Below are 24052 nucleotides of genomic sequence, written 5' to 3'. Positions count from 1 at the left end.
CCAATAGTCCTACTTCATTCTATAAACAAATCTTGGAATTCAGTCAATTGTGTAGTCTTTAAGTCCTTTCTTCCAGAAAACAGACCTACTTGTCTAGCTACAGGAAGGAAACAATAAGTCCACTCCTCAGCACCTAAATATTTTCACTCCTTTATTTAACATATACCGATAACTGTGAAATTCATTCACAGGAGCAGACTTTTGGTGTTTACTAGATTAGAATTAAACTAGGTTTCCAGTTGCTGGCACGTCAGAGTTAAGTTCAACAAAACCCAAGATAGCTTTGGATCATCTGAAAGCTATTTAGCAGCTTCTGGATAGTATATACTGTAATATACTACAGTATATTAGCATATGGTAATGGAAGTTATATTGCACAGGTAGAAATTGTTACATATAGCTCACTTTTTATGCATTGGTGAACTTTGTATGATTCCACTTGCAATAATTTAGTTTGTACGAGTAGCACTTATGTGTTGTTAGTTCCATAATGTCTCTTGTTATCTATTACCATTTTGACCTGAAGAAAATAATATTTTATTTCTACTAGTTTGCCATGCCATGCTACTTTGCTATAGACATTTATCCATTGCTACACATGCTTCGATGTTTATTCGGGGTGGGGGGAGGGGTTTCTTACTATACCCTGCAAATGAATCTGGAATTTTTGCCTGGAGAAATATAAGCCTTATAATAGTTGAACTGAAAGTTGGACAATTTTTCTTTTTATTAGCTATATAACTTGAGATGAGCATGACAATTAACATTTCTCCCTGATCTAGTATCCTAGAATTTCTTTTGTATAAAACATACACCTATTAGTATAATATTTTAAAGCTTTTCCAGATAATTTCAAAAAGTGTAGCTGATTGAGTCAATGACCCTGTTTCATGCTTAAAACATGTTTTGTCTGATAATTTAAAAATTCAGGGCTCTATCTTGTAATATGGAAAGCAATAATCAAGAAGATATATGCAGAACATATTTATCTCAAGCTGTACAGTAGGTAAAACATGCATGTATATGGATTTGGGTATAAACATTTGGGGAAAGAGTATTCTGATATCTATTATTTAATTATTGAATAAACATGTGTGTATTGGTGATGGCTCTACTGACATTTGTATTTATTCTTTGTTCTGGAGAACAGAAAAATAAGGAAATTGGGATAATGTACTGTATATAACCAAGAACTTGTAAATTATTTAATGGTTAAATAAAGGAAATTAATATGCATAAAGGAAGTATATTTTTTTAAAATCCCAGGAAAAGCCTTTTCCTGTGGCAGTTACAATGCAGTAAATTGAGTGGGTGCAGAACTACTGTTGGCTGAAATATGAGGGGGGGGGGTATCTTACATTGAGAAGATTTAAAATCTCATCGAACAGGAGCAGTGAGATGGAAAATGCTGTCTTCTAGGTAATTTTTTTTCCATTTTTCTCTTGATGCCAAAATGCAAGTTTAGTGAAGTACAGTAGATTGGTATATAATAAAATCCTGACTCTTTTGAGTATAATCTCTTCCTCTCTCTTTCTCTGCAAATGATAGCTGGATGGATAGATGGATGGATGGATGGATGGATGGATGGATGGATGGATGGATGGATGGATAGATAGATAGATAGATAGATAGATAGATAGATAGATAGATAGATAGATAGATAGATAGATAGATAGATAGATATTTGGGTTTTTTTCTCTATGTGTGAGTCTGTATATGCACACTTGCATGCAAACACACATATAGGCACACACATAAGTATAAACATATTTCTGTTTATGTTGAGTTGGAGTTGGCTAACCTTAAAAAATCAATTTACCTTGTCAATGCTTCCTGGAGTAGAATTCCACTTTTTGGTCCTTATCCCAGGTAAGACAATATTTGCAGTTGTGTTTTGTATAAAATAACAGATATTAAAATGAACAGATATTGCTAAGACATTTTAGGTACCTTTGAGTATAAATTGGTTGTTATGGAGACTGGTAAAAATAAATGCTGATATTTTGCCCTGGGTTCATTCCTTCTAGCCTGCTGAAGAAAATTGAACGTGAAACATGGAGAGAAAGTGGTGTTTCATTAATCGCCACTGTAACCCGTCTTATGGAGAGGCTGCTGGACTACAGGTGAGCAATGGATGCATGCATTACAGTAAGAAATATAGTATTGTCTGCATTCTTCCGAAATGAATCATTTTGGGAAGAATATAAACAGACATATATCAATCATTGAGTTGTTAGATTTTGTACATTACAAAATGTAGTCACAAAGGTCATCCTACATGTAATATGCAAAAGATGAACTTATATTTCAACAGTGCCTCACCTCTTAGACTCCTTATCTGTTGAAACCTTGCATGTCACAGAGAAAACTTCTAACAGAATCAGAATGACATGCAATCTTACTGTGCCCAGAAATTTCTTCCATTTCCCCCAATTTTGGGGTGGCATATTCAGGAAATATTTATGGAATATAATTATTCATAAAGTATAGCCAGTTCTAATTAGACGCTTTATACTAATGAAAAATCTGTAGATGAGTTTGATACTGGTTGCATTTCAGTCAAAGCTAGATGTGCTTTTAGTACCATTAAAATCATAGGTACCTCATTTGGGGTCTCATGCAAGGGCAGAAAAATTGTGATTTAATATATTATTATTATATTTTAGTGTTAGGGGAAGAATGCCTGTGCAGTGTTCTGCCTATGATGACAAAATAAATTGATTGGCATTAGATACAGTGCCTATTAACATGAAATTGGCAGGGAGTGGGAATGAGGTGATATTCTCTCTTTTACCTTATACAAGGAAATGGTTTTCCCCTGTCCTTGATTGTCTTTGCTATACTATGTCAAGAATGAATTCAATGTCAGATGGCTTCTTTATTATAAAAAGAAAGCATTCAATGTTGTCTTTATTTTTGCTGTATGAGGTTCTACAACTGGCAGGACTATAAATAGAAAATGAATCATCTTAGACTCTTTACCTGCCTGATGCTCTCCAGTTACCCTGAACTATGCTTTCTAAAATGAGTAACAGAACAAGCCATTGTACCACATAGATAAAGACACCATGTAAGAAGATTGCTCTAAATTCTGGACATAGCAGAAGATCTTTGCTAACCTGTAAAAGCTATTGGCTTCCATTTGTTCTCACAAAGGCACTGAATTTCATCTTTTCATGCAACTAATGGGAATGAATCTGAATCTTAATAACAGGAATAATTTTATGTTCTTACATAAAAGTTCTTATCTTCTTCTGTTGCGAGCTGTGCTTCATTGCTACCAATAATCTTTTAAAAGAGATTCCAAATTGTTATTGGGCATCATTGAAAGGTCTACATTTAACAACAGATAAGGAATTTAATTTGCCATTACCAGTGATGTTAGTATTATAATGGGCTATAATTTTTTTAAAAAACTATGCAATATGTCACAAAAATATTCCTATTGTAAATGTGGGTAGTGATGCTGAATAGATGATTTCCTGATGATCAACTTCATGGCAGAGGCAAGATCCAAATCTGAAATTTACTAATTCAGTATCTTTATTGCTAGGCTATGTCATTTGGCAACAATGTACATGCCATACTCTGGCTCTGTTAGTGTTCTAAGCACAGAGATTCTGACTGTCAGACTGCCTCAAGTCAGGTCTCTTAGGAAAGAAAGACCCTAGACTCCATTTTATTGAAGTGATAGTTCTTTTACTAAAAGCTGCTGGCTGCAGTAAAGTCAGGCTCAAACTAAATTTCCTGCATGAAAAAGTTACAGATGTTTCCCCTCATCCCAGCCCGGTAGGTGGCTGTAGCACCGGCTGGAGAAATCCTGGCATTTTTCCTTGCTGCCTTTTGGCAGAGGCACAAATAGGGCCACTAGCTACATAACCTTCTATGTCCTTCTTTAGTGACAACCACCAAAACTGGTGCTTAACCAAGTGCAAGATTTTGAAAAGCCTAAATGTCCCACTATTTTTGAATCATGGCTTTTCTGTAGAACCAATAATAATTGACTTTCAGGAATGTATAATTTAGTTCCCACCCAAGCTAAGCTATCCTGCGCATACATTTGTCCTTATGGCTTTGGAACCACTTGTCCTTCGCTAGTGCCCTTTTCAGGGCATCCCTTAGGTCCTCGGCTACCTGGACTTTTAGCTTAGCTTGCCCTCTGGCGGTGACTGGAACCGCTAATTGCTGGAATGGGATAACTGGTCTAATTACCTCCAGCTTCGAATAGGGCATCTGTTATGAAGTTCTCTCCACCCCCCACCCCGGGAGATATTGCAGTATGACATTGAATCAGTTAAAGTACTGAGCCCAGCAGACTTGCTTGGATGACAATTTGCAGCGGTCTTAAGGCTTCTAGGTTTTTATGGTCAGTCCATTTCTCAAAAAAGATTTTTCCCCTTTCCAAGGAGTACCTCCAGGTTAAGAGCATCCAGCGCACTGCATACACTTCTTTCCCAAAACCACCAACCTATGTTCAGTTTTGATAAGCTTTTGGGAGGTATAGGCACAGGTCTGCAGAACCCCCTGCTCCTTTTTCTCCAGGAGCATTGCCCCCACTGCCACATCACTAGCATCTGCTTGAATGACAAAGGGGTCATTGGTGTCTGGGTGTTTCAGCACCGGTTCTGCTGTGAACAAGTACTTGAGGTTTTCAAAGGCTGCTTGGCATTCCATTGTCCATTTCAGCAACTGGCTAGGCTTGGGGTTCCCATTCCCTTTTGTCTTTAGTAGATTGGTGATGGGGAGAGCTGTCTGGGAAAATGATGGGATGGATTGATGGCAAAAGTTTCCCAGGAAGCTTTGTGGTTGCTGAGGGTCCATTTCTATTCCTTCATGGGAAATGCGAAACCCCAGATAATCAATTCTACTTTGATGGAATTCTCATTTAGACAGTTTGGCATACAATTGGGCTGCTTGGAGCTTTTTGATCACCACCCTGACTAATTTTATATGCTCTGCCATAGATTCGGTATGGATTAATATGCCATTCATTTAGAACAGAGGTATCAAACTCAATTTCATTGAGGGCCGCATTAGGGTTGTGTTTGACCTCAGGCCAGGTGGGCATGGCCAGTGTGAGCATGGCCAGTTCGCAGCCCTCCCAAGCTCTGTTTTTGCTGGCAGGGGCTCCGTGGGCCAGTCATTTGCTATTTCCAGGGCAGCCCCAGGGGCCAGATCTAATCACCCTGCGGGCCAAATCTGGTCCTCGAGCCTTGAGTTTGACATTCCTGATTTAGACCAAAACCTCTTTATACAGGTGCTCATGCAGCACTTTGTTTATCACCTGTATAAATACAGCAGGGGCGTCCTGCAGTCCAAAGGGGAGGACTAGGAAATGGAAACATTACCCAAGCGGTAATTAAAAGCTGTTTTTCCCTCATTGCCTTCCTTGATCAGTAATTCATGTCCCACAAGTTAAGCTTGGTAAAAATCCTGCCCTTGGCCAAATGGGCTAGAATATCTTTCATCAGCAGTGGTTAGATGTTTTCAACACAAACAGTGTTTAGCCTATGATAGTCAATGCATAGATGAAGGGACCTATCCAATGTTCCCCCTAAGCTGTGCGGCTGCGTGGCTGTGCGGGCCGTGCAGCCGCGCATGTAACAAGAAAACACCACACAGAAGTTTCAAACTGCTGCACAATGTTTTTTAATGTCTTAAAATATGACTGAAAATATCCCCTCTCCCTCCCTTCTCTCACCGAACTCTCTCCTCCATCTGGTGATTGGTGAAATCAAGGAAGACTGCCCGGAGCCCGATGATGCTGCAGAAGGGAGAATTTCCATTGATCCTCTGGGGCTTTGTTGGTTCCTGGGAAAATGCGATTCGCTGGTTGTAGCCTGCGTTTCTCTGCACATCTGGGGTTTCTCAGGCATTGCATCATCTGAAGCCCCATTCTGGGCTCGGCAGTCTTTCTGCGATCCCTTCGCTTTGCAGAGAGAGGGAAGCAGCATGGAGTTGGACTGCCTGAGCCAAAGGGGTCCACGGGATCTTGAGACTTGATTTTTGAGCAGTACCAATCCATTCCACTCTTTCCTTTCCCTTTCTGTCCTTCTATCTTCCTTTCCGTTTCCCTTTCCCTTTTCTTTTTCCTTTCCTTTCTCTTTTCCTTTTTCCTTTCCTTCTTTTCCATTTTCTTACTTTCCTTTTTCCTTTCCTTTCTCTTTTCCTTTCTTTTCCTTCTTTTCAATTTCCTTTCCTTTCTCCTTTCCATCTTTTCCATTTTCTATCTCTTTTCCTTTCTCTTTTCCTTTCCTTCTTTTCCCTTTCCTTTCCTTTCTCTTTTCCTTTCCTTTCTTTTCTTCTTTCCCATTTCCTTTCCTTTTTCCTTTCCTTCCTTTCCTTTCTCTTTTCCTTTCCTTTCTCTTTTCCTTTCCTTTCCTTATTTCCTTTTCCTTTCTTTTTTCTTTTCCCTTCCCTGCCCTTTCCCTCCCTTCTTCATCCTTTCCTTCTTTCCCATTTCCTTTCCTATTTCCTTTCCTTTTTCCTTTCCTTTCTCTTTTCCTTTCCTTTTCTTCTTTCCCATTTCCTTTCCTTTCCCTCCCCCTTCCTTCCTTCCTTCCCTTCCTTCCTTCCTTCCTTCCTGGGGGTCTGAGGGAGAAGGAGGGGACCCTTTCCCTCCTTGCCCCCCTCCCCAACATCTGCTCTGATGGCAATTATGGCTAAAAAAAATTCAGGTGCTCAGGCATGAAAATGTGCCACTCAAACACTAGACTTTTCTGCACACACTGAAAAAAAATTAGAGGGAACATTGGACCTAACTTGATTTGATTGCTATTATATTAAACTATTTTTAATATGTTTATTACTTTGTGGCCAACAGTTCTTTAATTGTAGAAGATGATAAATGTTCTCCTTGTATAGATTGCTTTATATAAAATGGCACTAAACATTACTGCTTTGATATCAATGTACAGTGTACAAATTGACAAGAAAATAGTAAAAGAAAGGGAGAGAATGAAAGTTGGAATAAATAAGGAAAGAATGCATGATGAAACAATGCAGCTACATATTCCTTTAGTTTTTAAATTCATTTTGCATTTTATGGTATGAATATATATTTGAATAAACTTGTCATTTCCTGATTGCTTTTTTGTACCCTATGACTATCATTAAGTGCTGTATCTTATGATTCTTGATGAATGTATCTTGTCTTTTTATGTACACTTAGAGCATATGCACCAAATACAAATTCCTTGTGTGTCCAATTCCACTTGGCCAATAAAGAATTCTATTCTATTCTCTCTGTAGTGTGTATGAATCTCTTAATAAAAGTTATCTTGATAGATTATTTAATCTGAGGTGCATAAATAGATTTTCTGCATAATATTCCCTTCAAATGTTTTTTTCCCTTGTCCAGAGACTGCATGAAAATGGGAGAAGTGGATGGCAAAAAGATTGGATGTACTGTCAGCTTGTTGGTATGTATCTCTTTGATTCTGAATATTTTGCTATTCCATATTAAAAATGTCAAAGCTTAGTTGAGAAGCATATTCTTTAATAGCCTGCTTTTCAGACAGATTAAAAGTGCAAATTCTATTGCATGAGTAATGTACAGCAGTGAATTCAAAGCCTATTTTAAAAGAATAAAATATTTATGCTACATTGAATATATATTGATAGTTACCTAGTCAACGTTTTTGGCAGTATGTGGTGTGGGGGGAGTGCAAATCCAGGAATAAAGAGATATGTGAGAGTTTAGTATATTCTACTAGAATTTTCTAAAGGACGGAAATGAGAACAGATATTATTCTATCAGCCAAACTTAATGATTTTCAGAGAGCTTCATGGCCCTGCTGGGATCTGAACCTGCTTTTCCCAATCAAATCCTAGTTCTACTTCAGTCCTAACTGCTATATCCCACTTTCCCTTAATACGTCAGTTATACTGTTACTGAGACACTTCTTATTTACTAAATTCAATTTAGTTAGATAATTAAATTAAATTTAATGTAATGTACCAGTACTATATTTCATTCCACGTAGATTATTTTAAATCACTGTTGGGCCTGAAGTTGATAATGTTTGATGGAATGTTTGTGGTCTGGATGAATATTTTGTTTGATTTTATGCTTTGCTGGGTTCTACCACCAAATGTAAAGTTTATAGGATAGGATACTATATTAAACATACACAAAAACAATCTTAAGAATAAATAATGTCAAGTTCAAGAAGTTAAAGTATTATATTTTATATACCTGCCGACATGCAAATAGTGAAACAATAAAAGTTTTAGATTATTCAAGTACATGGGATTTTCAATTGTCATATTGTATCATAATGAGAGGTATCAGGCCAGGGTAAATGGCATTTAGGAGAAGAGGTCTTGCTGTAAAATCAGCCAACTTTAGACTTGAAACTAACGAATATTTAAAAACTTATAAATGTGTAATATAGAAATTTACATAGAACCATTTTCCAATTGAAATCAGTTGTCCTTATTTGAACTAGATATGAGAAAGATTTTTATATTGTAACAAACCTCATCTAAGTATATAAAATATCTATTATTCTAGCAATGTTTGCCGATGTGAACAACCTATGCTAAAAGCTATTCGATTGCTGGAGGCCCATAAATGCTGTGGCTAAACTGGAATGCCTTTGTTCATTAAAGAAAAAAGAAAAAAAAGGAGAGGCTAGAAACATCCAAATTTGTGCCATTTATTTCAAGTGCCAAATAGTTGTCAATAGCAAGAGCTTGCCAGAGTCTGAATCCTTGGTGACATTTTAATTGCAGGGTATTTTTTCATCTAAGGCATGGACTCCAATTGCTGTTTTCTTTCATTATTCTTTTCAATATGGACTCAGTATTTGGTAAATACTTTACCTTCAACGTCAGATACCTTTGATTAGATTTTCCTGATGAAGGAACATAGGCACGACTTAAAATTCTGTTTATCCCCTTGAAAGACAATTCTAGTATTTCAGCTCATGAGATTAAAAGGAAAAAGTGCTAGCTTTAGCTTGCGGTATTTTTCTGCAATTCTATTTTACTTAAAATTATGTAATGTAGTCTTTTTTGACTATCAACAAGAATATATTTGATACATTGCAGCGATGCTTGTGGCCCACAGGGATCCTGCTTGAAAGTGGATTTTCTGTAAATATTACAGGCTGAAGAGATGGGAAAGTCAGAATAATATCTTTGAAATCATCACAGGGATAAATAACATATCAATGCACAATTCTATTTGACTTTAAATCTTATGGTCCACTTTTATAATCACATTTCTAAATTTCCTTCTTTATATAGCTTAATTCAAAAAGAGTTTTTAAAATATAATTTTAGCACTCCATGTCTAAAAATAGCATTATTATTATTTATTTGTAATGGACAGAAATTGAGTCAAGGCTGTAATGCTATAATGCTCAAAGCATTTAGTTATGGGTAGCGCTTTGTTTAGAAATATGTTTTTCTGTGATGCCTCATTCATATATGCAAATCATTGTTAGGCAGTCATTAAGTGATGATAGAACAAACATAGATTTCAGTTGTTAATTGGTACACATGCATTTGTGAATTAATTATAAATGTGCTTCTAATCCAAACTGCAAAACAAACAAAGGAATTAGAAAAATCCACAAGCAGGAGAATTCATCCTAGTTACAATATGACTCTTATTTGAAAAATCCATCTCCTTACTAGGACAAATATAAAAGTTATACCTAGCAGAGAGATGGGAATAAATCCAACATCACTACACAAGGTATACCTGTTTTTAAGATCAACAAAAGTTCTTTTGGTAGGTATAATCAAATGCTGAACTTTCTATGTCACCTACTTGTAGCATACACTTCGTTATTCAAATAATTAACATAAATTCCCAAAAATTCTATATAGGTTGTCTATTGCAAGAGCATTCAATTTGCTTAAAGCTGGAACATTAGCTTTAGTCCAGAACTACAGTAAAATTGTCACAACACTGGACAAAGCATTCAGCCCCTTGAATTCCCAATCATGAATATTACATTTGGTGCATTTTGGGAACCTAAATATTGGTTTTGCTTTTAAAAAGATGGTCAAGGGAGTGGGAGGCATCTGACAATCTGTCCCTTCATTCAAACAGCCATTCTGTTTCTGAATTTAAGTGGCATGATTTTGAAAGAGAGGATTTTTTCTTTCCTTCCTTCCTTAAGCTATTCTGTTCCCGTTTCTACACTTTAAAAATGCTGATACAAAGAAGAAAAACAAACAAACAACAGCTCCACTACCTCTGATAATATCATTACCATCATTCTAGTTTGTGGGAGTATGTTGTGAGGTTGTAATGGCTAAGATTAGGAAAGTAGCCTATTTATCAATTAGGATTTAGATAAAACTTCTAAAAAATTTTAACATGTATTTTTATTCACTTTCTGAGTTTAATATGTTATGTATATATGTCAGTCATACAATGTATTCCTTTTTTATTTAATTTTTAAAATATAAAATAATTGCTTAAGGTTTGTGAACAAAACATTCACATCCTTTTCAGGAGATAGAGCAGCAAAGTTGAGTTGAGTGATTTGTAGAATATAATTATATTATCTCTTGTAATAGTATTTAATAATTTGCTTCGGTTCCAGAATTTCTATAAAACAGAATTGAATAAAGAAGAGATGTACATTAGGTACATACATAAACTATATGATCTGCACCTAAAAGCACAAAACTTTACAGGTAAATATTTTTTTTGACATAACCTTGACAAAACATTTCTGGAAATATTCTAAATGTATATTACCTAGATCTTCTCTGCTATTAGAAAAAATGGGTTATAATCTATTATTCTATTATTAATCTCAGGAAGTGGGAGAAGCACATTTTATTCTTCAGGTACCAAAAAAACTTGATTGGATAAGATCAACCAGTGGATATTGTAGACCATGGATGCCAAACTCGCAGCATCATGTTGCCATCATGTGACATTTCGTGATGTTTTTTCCCTTCCCAGAGCTGGCGTGGGTGTGGCCTGCATGTGACGCATCTGGCCTGCAGGCCACCAGTTTGACATCCATGCTGTTGATCACTATGATACAGGTTGACATGACTGTAATGTAGCCTGCCCATTATGGTTGCAAGTTATGATGGTGATAGCCTTGCTTAATAACCTCAATCCCTCTTCTCTACATTGTGGTTGTTAAGCAGATCGTGGGTGCATCAGAGAGGGGAAAAACCTTAGAAGTCCTTGTTCTGGCCCAGGCCTGTGCTTGCAGCACCTCCCCAGCTAACTTGATCACTTACCATTTCAATAGATCTCTTTCGAGAAGCAACCTTTCTACTGTAAGACCTTCTTACACAGAGGCCATGTGGCACTATTGTAGAATGAGTGCCAGTTTTGGAAGCAGTTGCTAAAAAATAGCATCCACTTCTTGGATGGGGCCAAAGGGCTGCTATTGCATAGAGAGGCTGAGGAGTAGAGCGGCAAGCTCCTCTTCCCAAACCTGATCTCTGGTTCTTTGCTGGGCTCCTTGACCTCCCTATACTGTGGAGGCTATGTTGTGCCATCCCAGAAGCGTAAATGTGTGGAAAAGATGGCTATAACATTATTTTTAAGAATCCTTATTGCAAATAAATATGTAAATATGAATGTAGCATTCAACTATCTCAGAAAATAATAATTTTGGGGGTGGATTCATCTACCTGTTAGTCCCATGGGAACCAAGAATGACATTAGTTGGTTCTGAATAGTTTCCTTATTGTTGCTTGCCAATAGAAAGAAACCTTGACAGACTAAAGGACTTCAGAGGTGGATTCCTACCGGTGCGGTCCGGTTCAGCCGAACTGGGTAGTGGTATGGCAGCCTGGGTCACCGGAACTTGCAGCGCCCCAGGCTGCCACGCCCCCAAACTGTTTCCCAGTCACTGCCGTCACCGCCGCCATCTTGTTTTTAAGTTCTGTGCGTACGCAGAACAATTTAATTGAACTGCGCACACAGCACATGACTAGCATGCATGAGTGAACCCACCCCTGAAGCACCTATGTGCATAACTACCAGATATAGGTTGTGTAATGCTAGGAGGAGTTCACCTTTCTGCATATCAATGATTCCAAGCTTCTTTGTCTCTTTGCTTGCTGAGAAAGAGCCCTTACTCATACAACTCTGGCCTATATTCCATTATACTATCCTCCATCTGCATTTAACGTCTTATATTTATTTATTTATTTATTTATTTATTTATTTATTTATTTATTTATTTATTTATCAAGCTTTTTAACTGCCCATCTCCCTCATCCATTTCCTCTCTCTTCCTGTTATCCCTATTTTGAGTAATACCTTAGGAATGTTTGTATCTATTTTTGATTGACCATTACTCAAGCTCTGCAAAATATGGCTAAGCTTAACTGTAGTCTATCTGAAACAAGCAGTCTTAAAACAATTAATGAAATTGCTCTCCTTCTATAACCCAGGGCCAGGATTAATAATAGTTTAGTGATTATTTTTTATTTAACTAAATAACAGTTAAATACAATCAGAAGCAAAAGCAAAAGCATCTGGTCTCCTGCAGAAAAGGAGAGAAACATGAATAGGCAAAGCTTGTTTCATTCTCTTTACTTTATCCTGACATCTAAATGCAATTGCAGCCTTAACATCAAGGAATAAATTATTTAGTAACATATAAATTATTTATGGAATATATATATATATATATATATATATATATATATATATATATATGTGTGTGTGTGTGTGTGTGTGTGTGTGTGTGTGTGTGTGTGTTGTGTATATGTATATGTATATGTATATGTATATGTATATGTATATGTATATGTATATGTATATGTATATGTATATGTATATATGTATGTATTGTGTCACACATGTCACATTTATTTATCAGCACAAATGCAACATATATATATGTTGTATGAATGTATGTATGTATGTATGTATGTATGTTACTGTGATACATTAAAATTGTTTCATGTTTATTTGTAAACTTGATAGAGGCTGCCTATACACTCTTGCTGTATGATGAACTGTTGGAATGGTCAGACAGACCATTGCGGGAATTCCTAAGCTATCCTATGCAGACAGAATGGCAACGCAAAGAATTTCTTCATCTCACAATCATCCAGAATTTTGACAGGGGAAAAGTAAGAAAGATTTGGCTGATATTTTTCTTATTTGTTACTGCCTTCTTTTGAACAATTAATTATTAATATTGCTTGCCATCTATTATTTGAGGTACAGTATATTTGATATGGAAATTAAATTGCACATTCTCATATGAAATGTGAAGTTGGCTGTTTAGGGAAAATTTCAACCTGTACCCCATACTCATATTTCATTTAATATATATCTAGGTATATATAGGTTCAATAGTTTAAATTGTGATAATTAAAAAAAAAAAACAAGAATGATTCCTCTTATGATCCAACATTTGTACCTACTGTGCCCTGTTGTATTGATTTATGAGCTCTATTGTTTATTTTTAAATTCTATGATGTTCTTCAAATGACAGGGTCTACATCAATAAAAACCAAATCTATTTCAGATTTGATTATTTTAGCTAAAAATTTGCATGCTCAATTGTAATGCTAAAATATGAGGTTTTGATTATGCAGTTAATATATTTCTATTGGTTGTTTAATTTCTGCTGTATTCTAAGCCCCTGATGAATTGGGATAGAAGGAGTCACACATTATTTCTGCAAGAGTTTGGGCTTTTTGTTTCTTGAGGAGCAAAACTGATGCCAATATGTGCAATTTTATTTGGAATTACTTTGGAAACTAAACAGTCTTATACAAGCAATTAATAGTAAGATTGTTTGAAAAGCCCTGTGGGTATTCTTACCACTTTTGTAACTAAAAGCCTCTTCTTAGGATCTAGTTTTGTTTTATAAAATTTATGCAGTGGCCTCTTTCAGTGTGAAGGATAAGAAAGAATTGTGGAACCATATCTTTGATTTTGTTTTCCTTCCTCCGTCTTCACCTGGAAGACACAGATAGAGAAGTAGAGCCTTTATTACAAATACCTGATAAATGAATACCAGTTTCATATATAGTTTTCCATGCATAGGGATCTGGTAGAAATCTCAATGATATCAACATGACACCATTTTGCAAATAAATGAGTTACAGACTTGCACCACATGACTGTGTCAAACTCAATCATGTCATGAGACAAATCATGACATATCATGACTTTTTTGACTTTGCGGAGCTGAGCTGGGCATGGCCTGCATGTGACACATCCAGCCTGCGGGCCACCAGTTTGACACCCGTGCTCAACTACATAATTGTACAAATGATGTCATACGCCCTTCTCCCTGCCCATTTCCTACTAACATTCAGTCTTCTGTGTCAGCAGTTCCCAGTTCATGGATCATTGTGCAGTTTTATATAAATGCTTCCCAACAGTTACACTGAGAAGGAGATGATCTTGAGAATCTTTGTACTGCAGAAGTGAATTTTTTAATGAATTCCTCTTTAATGTTAGTATGCTCTTTAGAAAAATAAGACTTTTTTTATATTAAACTCTGCTTGGGGTGTTTTAAAATGAATGTCTTAAAAAAACCATCTGTGGAGGAGAATTGAACTACTCTATGCCTTTGCAGTAAATTTGGTCTTGTGAGAAATATTGATCATATGGACCTAGTCTATGCTCCCCTGCTTAAACGTGTATATTTTAATCAGCCTAATGTAAATAAAACAGTTGACACAACATGTTGCAAGCACTAATCAAGCAAAATAAGGATGGATTCCTGCTGGCATTACTACCAATTTGGTGCCTGAAAATTTTTTTCAATGAAGATTGTTCTGCGCATGTGCAGAACAGAAAATAAAGATGGTGGTGCTCAGGATAGAACTGGTACGGTCACGTGTCCAGCCAAGTTACTACCTTTTCTACCAAACCAGTCCAAATAGGTAGGAACCCACCTCTGAGCAAAGTCTATTAAAATTTTGGCCCTAGTAGGGAGGAAAGCCAATATATAAGCTCTGCTTCAAGGAGCAAAGTGATTTAAACCAGCATTAGTGGTACCTTCTGACTGTCCTCTATGCTACATAAACCAAATATTTGAATAAGGCTATGTGTACAGTTTTGCCAATGGTATTCAGTAGTGCATGAATGAGATAGTCTAAGAACCTGGTAAGTCAGTTATTCTGAACATCTGTGAATGAAATTTAATTATATTTAATGTTTTAACAATTTTCATAAGGAGCTGTTCTCTTCCTTTTGGATATTATTAGTGATTGTTAAGGTAGAGATTGAACTGCTAACAGGAGACACTTGAAAATTTGTTGGGGACAGATAAAAACCTTTAGATTCTTCTCTTTGGTGAAAATTTCTCTTTCTTATTTGTCTACAGTGCTGGGAAAATGCTATTATTTTATGCAGGAAGATTGCTGAGCAATATGAAAGCTATTATGACTACAGAAATCTCAGCAAGATGAGGGTAATGAAATTGATTTTTTTAAAATATAAACATTATTCACACAGTACAGTACAGCCTTTCACAATTAAACTACCATTTTACCCACAGTGAGGACAGCCCTGAATTTAAGATCATCCCTTGAAGCAAAAGTAGACAAAGACAACAATAAATAAATAATCTAATAAAGACAAAAAATACTGTTGATGCCTAATATGCCTACCTTGTTAATTTTGGGTTGTCAGTTCCAACTGAATCAGATACTTGATAATCAAACAGAGATACAAATTTTATTTATCTTTTGTGGGTAAAACTAAGAATGTAAGTGTAATAGTGACTTTTGTTTTAAAGTACAGTATCAATGAATATTTATTGTACGAGTTTCAACTATTGGGTGGTTTTAAAAATGTAATGAATAAACAAACTGGTTCCACCACAAAACCGCGGTAGACTAAAGCGCGTGTGACTAAAGCGCGGTGACAAAACCGCACCGTCGAAACCGCGCGACAACAGCGCGCCGACAACAGCGCGCCGACAGAAGCGCGCTGTAACATAACCCTAAAAATAACCCTAAACCTAACCCTAAACCTAACGCTAAACCTACCCTAAACCTACCCTAAACCTAACCCTAAACCTACCCTAAACCTAACCCTAAACCTAACCCTAAACCTAACCCTAAACCTTACCTTAAGTTAAATCGCGCTTCTGTCGGCGCGCTGTTGTCGGCACGCTTTTGACATCGCGGTTTTAGCGCCGTGGTGTTGTCGGTGCGCTTTTGACGTTCGCGGTTATGTCGTGCCACGAAACAAACTAGGAGTGTGCAAGTGAATCTAGGGTTACATGAATGTAGGCTTTCATGGAAAATATCTGTTGGGCAATGTTGGGCTTCAAGATTTAGCAACTGTGGTCTAGATAACAGAGTTTCTGATGTTTCCCCAACAAATATGGCTGGCATCTTCAGAAGCAAGGTGGTTTTGCCATACAATCTATAGGCAGTTGAGCAGTGACCGACTGGGCTCCTGTCTTTGTACACAAGTAATCTGATAGCCAGTGACTGTAGAGCCAGGAAATCTGAAGTCTAGACCACAGTCACAAAATCAGTCTACTTTGATTAAAAAGTTGCTCATCACATATGTCATTTGCCAAAAATAGAAGAGAGGGTTTTTTTTTTTTTTTTTTGCAGGCATTGCATCTAAACACAATCCAGAAAAGGCAGACTAATGTGTTTTCTGGTTTGTTGTTGTTAGTTGCGAAGTCATGTCTGACCCATCACGACCCCATGGGCAGCGTTCCTCCAGGCCTTCTTGGCCTCTACCATTCTCTGGAGTCCATTTAAGCTCACGCCTACTGCTTCAGTGATTCCATCCAGCCACCTCATTCTTTGTCATCCCCTTCTTCTTTTGCCCTCAGTCTTTCCCAGCATTAAGCTCTTCTTGAGTGAGTCTTTCCTTCTCATTAGGTGGCCAAAGTATTTGAGTTTCATCTTCAGTTGATCTCCTCTAGGACTGATTGATTTGATCACCTTGCAGTTCAAGGGACTCACAGGAGTTTTCTCCAGCACCATAGTTCAAAGGCCTCAATTCTTTGGTGCTCAGCCTTTCTTGTGGTCCAACTTTCACAGCCATACATTGCAACTGGGAAAACCATAGCCTTGACACATTTTTGTTGGCAGGGTGAGACGTGGTTGAATGTGAATTGAATGCATCCTTCCCATATGCCATTCCACAACAAGATACTATCATGTTTATCAGTCAGATTGTGAAATCCGTAGAGGGGGTGGAGTTGCTATCTTCTATAAAAAGTCCCTAAATCTAAAAAAAAGATTCAACTTACACAGGAGCTTGCTCTTCCAGAGACCATTGTCTGTGAACTGTCCTTAAATACCACATTTCGCTTCTTACTATGCTACAGAGCCCCTGATTATGACCTCGTTCATGCAAAGAAGCTAACTTCACTCCTGCCTCCTGTCCACACCCTCTTATTTTCGTTGGTGACTTCAACCTACTTCTTATAAATTGGACTCTAAATGAATGTACATCTGAACCCATACATGCAATCCTGTACAATGCCGTTACTACTCTGGGACTGGATCAATTAGTAACTAACATCACTAGACTCAACAACTGCCTTGACTTCATCTTCTGCAACAGTTTAAACTCAATTTATGGTCTACAAATACAAGAACCCTTTTCAAGCAGTGACCACAGCATGATTGACTTTTGTCTCAATTTATGTCCTCACAAAGAGGATCATAAGGATGGGTCCCCAAAATATAATTTCAAAAAAGCCAACTATAATCTCATACCTGCCAACCTATCATGTCTTGATTGGCACATTCTGTTCACTGGCTGTAATACTACTGAAGACCATTATAACACTATTTTGCTCAAAGTTGAAAGTTATTAAATTATATGTACAATTAGTAATGCCCCCCCAAATAAAACAAATTACCCATAACAATAAGGAAGCTTCAATCCCAAAAAAATCACTTTTGCAAAAAAACAAAACTAGCTATGTAACTAACTTTAAAAGTGATACAACACCTTATGCTGCCAGATAAAGGCAGAATGCACCAATTACTACTGCAGACGAGGAAAACCTCCTGCGCACAAAATACATCCACGCCTTCTATAATTTTGTAAACACCAAACTTAAAGACTCAAGAACCATCCCACCCATAAAAGGACCTAATGGGAAAGACTGTATCGATGAAGCTGTTAAGGCCATCCTTTTCAACACATTCTTCAGTTCAGTCTTTGTAAACAGCAATGGCTCGTGCCCAAATTTCCTAGCCATACCACAACTAATTACAATGATCTACTACACATCGACTTTACTGAAGATAACATTGAAAAGGCTAACCTACATCCATCCCTATCTATTGGCCCCGATGGATTATGTGTCTACTTCTTAAACAGTCTCCACTGCCATAGCAGATCCCCTAAGCATAATCTATGAGATATCATTCAGAAGTAGCTCCCTACTCAACCTATGATTCTTAGCAACCATCATCCCTATCTTCAAAAAGGATACCTGAGCCTAGTTGAAAATTACAGACCAATCTCACTGTGTTGTGTCATGTGCAAAGTCATGGAATCAATCATTAACCAATCCATTACCCTACAATTGGAGACAAACAACCTACTCTCTAAAAAACAATTTGGTTTCAGAAAAAAATTGTCCTGCAATCTGCAACTCCTACACTGCCAAAACATATGGACTACTCAACTCAATCAGGATAAAGCAATAGACACAATTTACATTGACTTCTGCAAAGCCTTTGGTTCAGTGTTACACAATAAACTACAATTAAAACTAAACACTTACAGCATTTCTGGATCCCTTCCTAAGTGGACTGCTGCGTTCCTGTCAAACAGACAACAAATGGTCAAAATAGGGAGTGCCCTATCAAATCCTGGACCAGTTAACAGTGGCGTCCCCAAGGCAGCATTCCAGGACCCACACACTTTATACTCTACATAAATGACCTTTGCAATCATCTTATAAGCAACTGCGTCCTCTTGGCTGATGAAGTAAAACTATTCAACACCATCCACAATGCTGTTGCCCTTCAAAGCGACCTTGACTTTGTGTCTGAATGGGGGGGAAAGTGGCAACTTCAAATCTCAACCAACAAATGCTCTGTCCTACACATTGGTAAAAAAAAATCAGAACACCAAATACAAGCTAGGTGGATACTACCTTGTATATGACCCTCACTCTGTCAAGGACCTTGGAGTACTTATATCAAATGATTTAAGCACTAGAGCTCACTGTAACAGCATCGCCAAAAAGGCATTAAAAGTTGTTAACCTAATTTTACAAAGCTTCTCCTCTAGTAATATTGTATTGCTAACTAGGGCATACAAAACCTTTTCTAGACCAATTCTTGAATACAGCTCATCTGTTTGGAATCTGCACTGTTTATCGGACATTAATACAATTGAGAGAGTCCAGAGATATTTCACGAGAATACTACACTCCTCTGCTTGCAACAGAATACCCTACAGCACTAGTGTATTTTGGTCTTGAACAATCTAGAACTCTGCCGCCTACAGTCGGACTTAAGTGTAGTACACAAAATTATCTACTACAATGTCCTACTGGTCAATGACTACTTCAGCTTCAACTGCAATAATACAAGAGCACACAACAGATACAAACTCAATGTAAACCGCTCCAAACTTGATTGCAGAAAATACTACTTCAGCAACAAAGTGGTCAATGCCTGGAATGCACTACCTGACTGTTGTTACATCCTAAAATCCCGATAACTTTAACCTTAAACTGTCTACTATTGACCTCACCCCATTCCTAAGAGGTCTGTAAGGGACGTGCATAAGCCTATGTGCCTACTGTCCCTATCCTATTGTCCCCATTTATTCATACTCATTTCATTCATACTCATGTTTATTCTTAAACCTATTATCTTGTAAATGATTAACATCAAATAAATAAATAAAATAAATAAAAATGTCTCTGCTTTTTAGTATGCTGTCTAGATTTGCCATAGCTTTCCGACCCAGGAGCAAGCATCTTTTAATTTCTTGGCTGCCGTGATCTGCGGTGATCTTGGAGCCCAGGAAAATAAAATCTCTCACTACTTCCATTTCTTCCCCATCTATTTGCCAGGAATTGAGAGGGCCAGATGCCATTATCTTAGTTTTCTTAATGTTGAGTTTCAAGCCAAGTTTTGTACTCTCCTTCTTCACCTGCATCAAGAGGCTCTTTAGTTTCTCTTCTGCCATTAGTGTGGTATCATCTGCATATCTGAGGTTGTTGATATTTCTTCTGGCAATCTTAATTCTAACTTTTGATTCATCTAGCCCCGCCTTTCTTATGATGTGCTCTGCATATAAGTTAAATAGAGAGGGTGACTGTATACAGCCTTACCGGACTCCTTTCCCAATTTTGAACCAATCAGTGGTTCCATGTCCAGTTCTCACTGTTACTTCTTACAGCTTCCTAAATATTAATGCAAACTATGTTGGAGGAGGTGTGTGCTATGTCTTCTATAATGCTCACCAAAGTATTTCAGTTAATGATTTGGAGAAGTTGAATGGCACATCTTCTGCAGTACTTGATGTAAGTTTCTGCATTAGCAGCCTGGAGGAAGTGACTGCATGAGCTCTGTAACAGTTGCCAAAGATTTCACTGATGGCACCCTTTTTCCTCCTCCGTTGTCAAGCAAACCAGAGGATGCAACACTCATTGCTTCTAGGCGATTCACTAAGCCTTTTAGCAACAGTCTGGAGTAGATCAGCAGCCCTTCCTTCATTTTTCCTGTAGCTATGCAAAGCAGAACGATGTTAAAGTAACAGGATGTAACACTTTGCATCATGAAGTTCTATGCCATAGTACTTTGTGAAATAGCTTTGAAGGAGTATTTCAGTTGAACTTTTGAATCCCCCCCAACACCATAGTATACCTTAAGTGTATGATTGAAAAAGAATATGAATCAAAAGAGATAAAAATGAAGGAGTCAAACAAGTGCTATTTCTTTTGATAAATCCAAAAGACTCTCTAGTACCATTTTTAAATAATTATTGGATTGAAATCATTTTTTGATATCTATAGGAGATCACAGTTGAATTATATTTCTTGTTTTTCTCTTTTGATTAGTACACAAAAAAGTCTTTCTTTCTCATTTGTTCATTTATCAAAATCCACACAGTTGATGGAAGCTTCTTTATATGATAAAATTATGGACCAGCAACGTTTGGAGCCTGAGTTTTTCAGAGTTGGATTTTATGGGAAGAAGTTTCCATTTTTCTTACGGGTGAGTATGGATTTTTTTTTAATACAAAAGTTAACATGCATGACAATGTTAGGCCAATACTATTAGAACATTTACAGATTAAAAACTACAGTATGTACAGCAGTTTAATAAAATTTTGTGTAACATTTAAACATACTTTGAAATTTTCATCTGTGTTCTGGTATTCTATTGCTTATAGTATTCTGCTTTATGTTGCTCCTTAGCAAGATTAATTTTTTTCATGCAATCTTTTCATGAATGACAGAAAGATGGCTAGGAACAATTTTCCATTGTCACAGAAACTACTGCCCCTCCCCCTCCCCCCAAATTGAGAAAAAAATGCTGGTGAGATAATAATGAAAAACATGCGGATGGTAACATCTGTAAAATCTTGGAAAAGTCTGCCTACATAGGTTGTTGTTCTCCATTTGAAGAAAAAAAAAGGTAGTTTAATTGGTTTTCCTGTACATTGTATTGAAATCTTGAGTTCATTGGTGTTGGAGAAGATTTCTGCGGATACTATGGATCAGAAAACATCAAGCAATGGATCATCAAGCAAATCAACCCAGAGTTCCCATTTATGGACATGTTCAAATCCCCACCTCTCTGGGAAAGTTGGAAGGAAAGAAAAAAGAGAAGAGGATGACCAGTAGCCAGGTGGATGGATTCTCTTATGTGCATTGCTAAGAGACTTGGGAAAACAAGTTAGGGTCAGGTCATCTTGGAGTAAAGCTATCTATATGCTTTCCTAACAGCTGAAAATAATGTGATGGCACATAATCACTTTAATTGATTTTCCTGTACATTGATGAGAACAGGACTAGATAATCCTTGTGGTCTCTTCTAATTCCACATTTCTGTGATTTGAAGAGGTTGGGTAGTAAAGGGCACCTAGTGGTGCACGGGATGAGATAGTTATTCCCATTAGGAAAAAATACCATTATACAATTCATACTAGGCCTTTTAGGTCTAGCCATCCTCAGCAAGCAAACCCTAAATATACGAACCACAGGAATAATAAGGCAGCATAGGTAAGGTGACCAGACATCCAGCTTTTGGCGGGACAATCACGATTTTGCACAATTTGTCCCACGTCCCGCGGCGTTCTTAAAAAGTCCCGATTTTTAAAAAAAATTTTATCTTTACCAATGTAAAGAGGCTGCAAGGCCATGGCAGATAAGGGCCACCAGCGGGTCTCACTGATTTTCTAGGATACATACAAGTTGCCCACTACGTCCTCCATATTCGGGGAGAGACACTCGCTCTCGCGCAGCACAATGATGCCGCAGGTTTTCAAAGCCACACTCTTGATTGGCTCACAAATGGTCGGACGGTATTTTGTCCCTTCTGTCTCCCCATTGCTCAGAAAAACAACTTCAGGAAGGTCCTTTGCTAGCAGGCAGGTTCTAGGACGCCTGCCGCCACCAAAGGACCTTCCCAGAGTTGCTTTTCTGAGCAACAGGGAGACAGAAGGGACAAAGTACCATCTGTTTTCCCCGTGCCACGAGTGCATCAGGAAGACTAGGACAGGGATCTCCTCTCGGATCCAGCCTGGGAGAGAAGCAGCAGAGAAAGGTAAACCAGCATTTTATATTTTATTTGTTTTATTTGCTTTTGGCCTGTGCGGGGCGGGGAAGACACCTTGCCAGAGGCTGCTGGAGAACTCTTTCCAAAGAGGGGGTTTGGGAACTGGGCGGGCGAGACTGGGGTGGGCAGGCGGGGAGCGCACTTGCTCCCTTTTCCCATGGCCCACCTTTCCTCACGGAGCCTGTGGACGCAACTGCTGGCTGTGCAGGTGGCCTGGAGGGAAGCCCTGAACCTCCTGGCGTGGACCTGGCATTGGAGAGCCGCATTTCCAAAGTGTAGTATTATTTCACTCCCCTCCCGTTTTGTAGGGGCGGGGGAGCTATGAGAAGCTGGTGGTGGCCACTTGGAGAATATTTGTGTCCCCAGGAGATCTGCACTTCCCCGCCCCTTACTTCCGAAGGGGAGGCCAGGCGTGGGAGAGAGTGCTAATGATAATGACCGATTCCCTCCTGTTTCTGCGGGTTTGGGGGTGGGGGGAGAGAAGGTAATTGCAGAGCCTGGACTGAAGTTAGGAGGCTGACTCACTACAATAAACGGTGACCATTATTTGGAGAAAGAAAAAGCTTAGCCGTGCGACGGAGATTCACTCTTTCAGAACCTGCATCATCTTTTTTTTTCAAATTAAAAAAAAGCCTTTTAAACATTCTTATTCCTAAAGGCAAAAAAACCCCATGAGGCTTGCTGGAGAACAGAGGGGAGGTGACGTGTGAGGGGAGGCGGGTGGTGGGGGGAGATGTTGCTGAAATAATTCGATCTGTCAGGAACTCGGAGGTGGGGGGGGAGGTCAGTGGGAAGCCTTTGCCGGCCCGATGCAGCCGTAGCTCTGAAATTGCTTTCCTTTCTACTGAAGCAACAGATGTTTCCCTTGCTTAACATCTCAGCGTTTTTCGCATCGGGGTGGACTGCAAGAGCGAGTGAGTGAAGACCTTTTCCGGATTGCTCGTGGTGGAGGTGTGGGCCCGTTGCCCCCGCTCAGCAAAGCATGTCTGGGGAAGTCCTTTGCGCTCAGCAAAGCAAGTCTGGGGAAGTCCTTTGCGCCAGCTAGAAAAGGTCTTCACTCACTCCCTCTTGCAGCACGCTCCGATGCGAAAAAAGCCGAGATCGGCGCACTTGGGGCTGCTGCTGCTGCAACGTCCAGGGTGGATCCGCTGGTCTGGAACCCATCCGTGGGGGGAGGGATCCCCCTCGTGTTCCCGGATGGGCTGGTAAGGGGATAGAAAAGGTTTTTCTCCAGTCCCAGGTTTCAGCTTCTTGGCTTCAGTATCTCTTTCCAGCTTCTTTTGTTGAGCCTGTAATTAAGGTTCTTTTTTATGTCTTAGCAAAGATCACCTGGTTAAAAAGAAGGAAGGGG

The 24052-nt window shown here is 38.3% G+C and overlaps 1 protein-coding gene across 4 annotated transcripts in view; it reads left to right on the top strand.

Moving 5' to 3' along the window:
* The window catches only part of DOCK4 (dedicator of cytokinesis 4), a 387382-nt gene that overhangs the window by 302291 nt on the left and 61039 nt on the right, over positions 1–24052 (top strand). For all 4 annotated transcript variants that reach the window (XM_032221143.1, XM_032221144.1, XM_032221142.1 and 1 more), the window contains 6 exons: positions 2028–2123; positions 7361–7421; positions 10566–10659; positions 12929–13077; positions 15294–15380; positions 21031–21135. In XM_032221143.1, the coding sequence (XP_032077034.1) occupies positions 2028–2123; positions 7361–7421; positions 10566–10659; positions 12929–13077; positions 15294–15380; positions 21031–21135 (592 nt within the window). The remainder of the gene's footprint in view (positions 1–2027; positions 2124–7360; positions 7422–10565; positions 10660–12928; positions 13078–15293; positions 15381–21030; positions 21136–24052) is intronic.

Source organism: Thamnophis elegans, chromosome 7 (assembly GCF_009769535.1).
Source record: "Thamnophis elegans isolate rThaEle1 chromosome 7, rThaEle1.pri, whole genome shotgun sequence".
NCBI classification, from domain to species: domain Eukaryota; kingdom Metazoa; phylum Chordata; class Lepidosauria; order Squamata; family Colubridae; genus Thamnophis; species Thamnophis elegans.
This window is presented reverse-complemented; position numbering and strand designations above follow the sequence as displayed.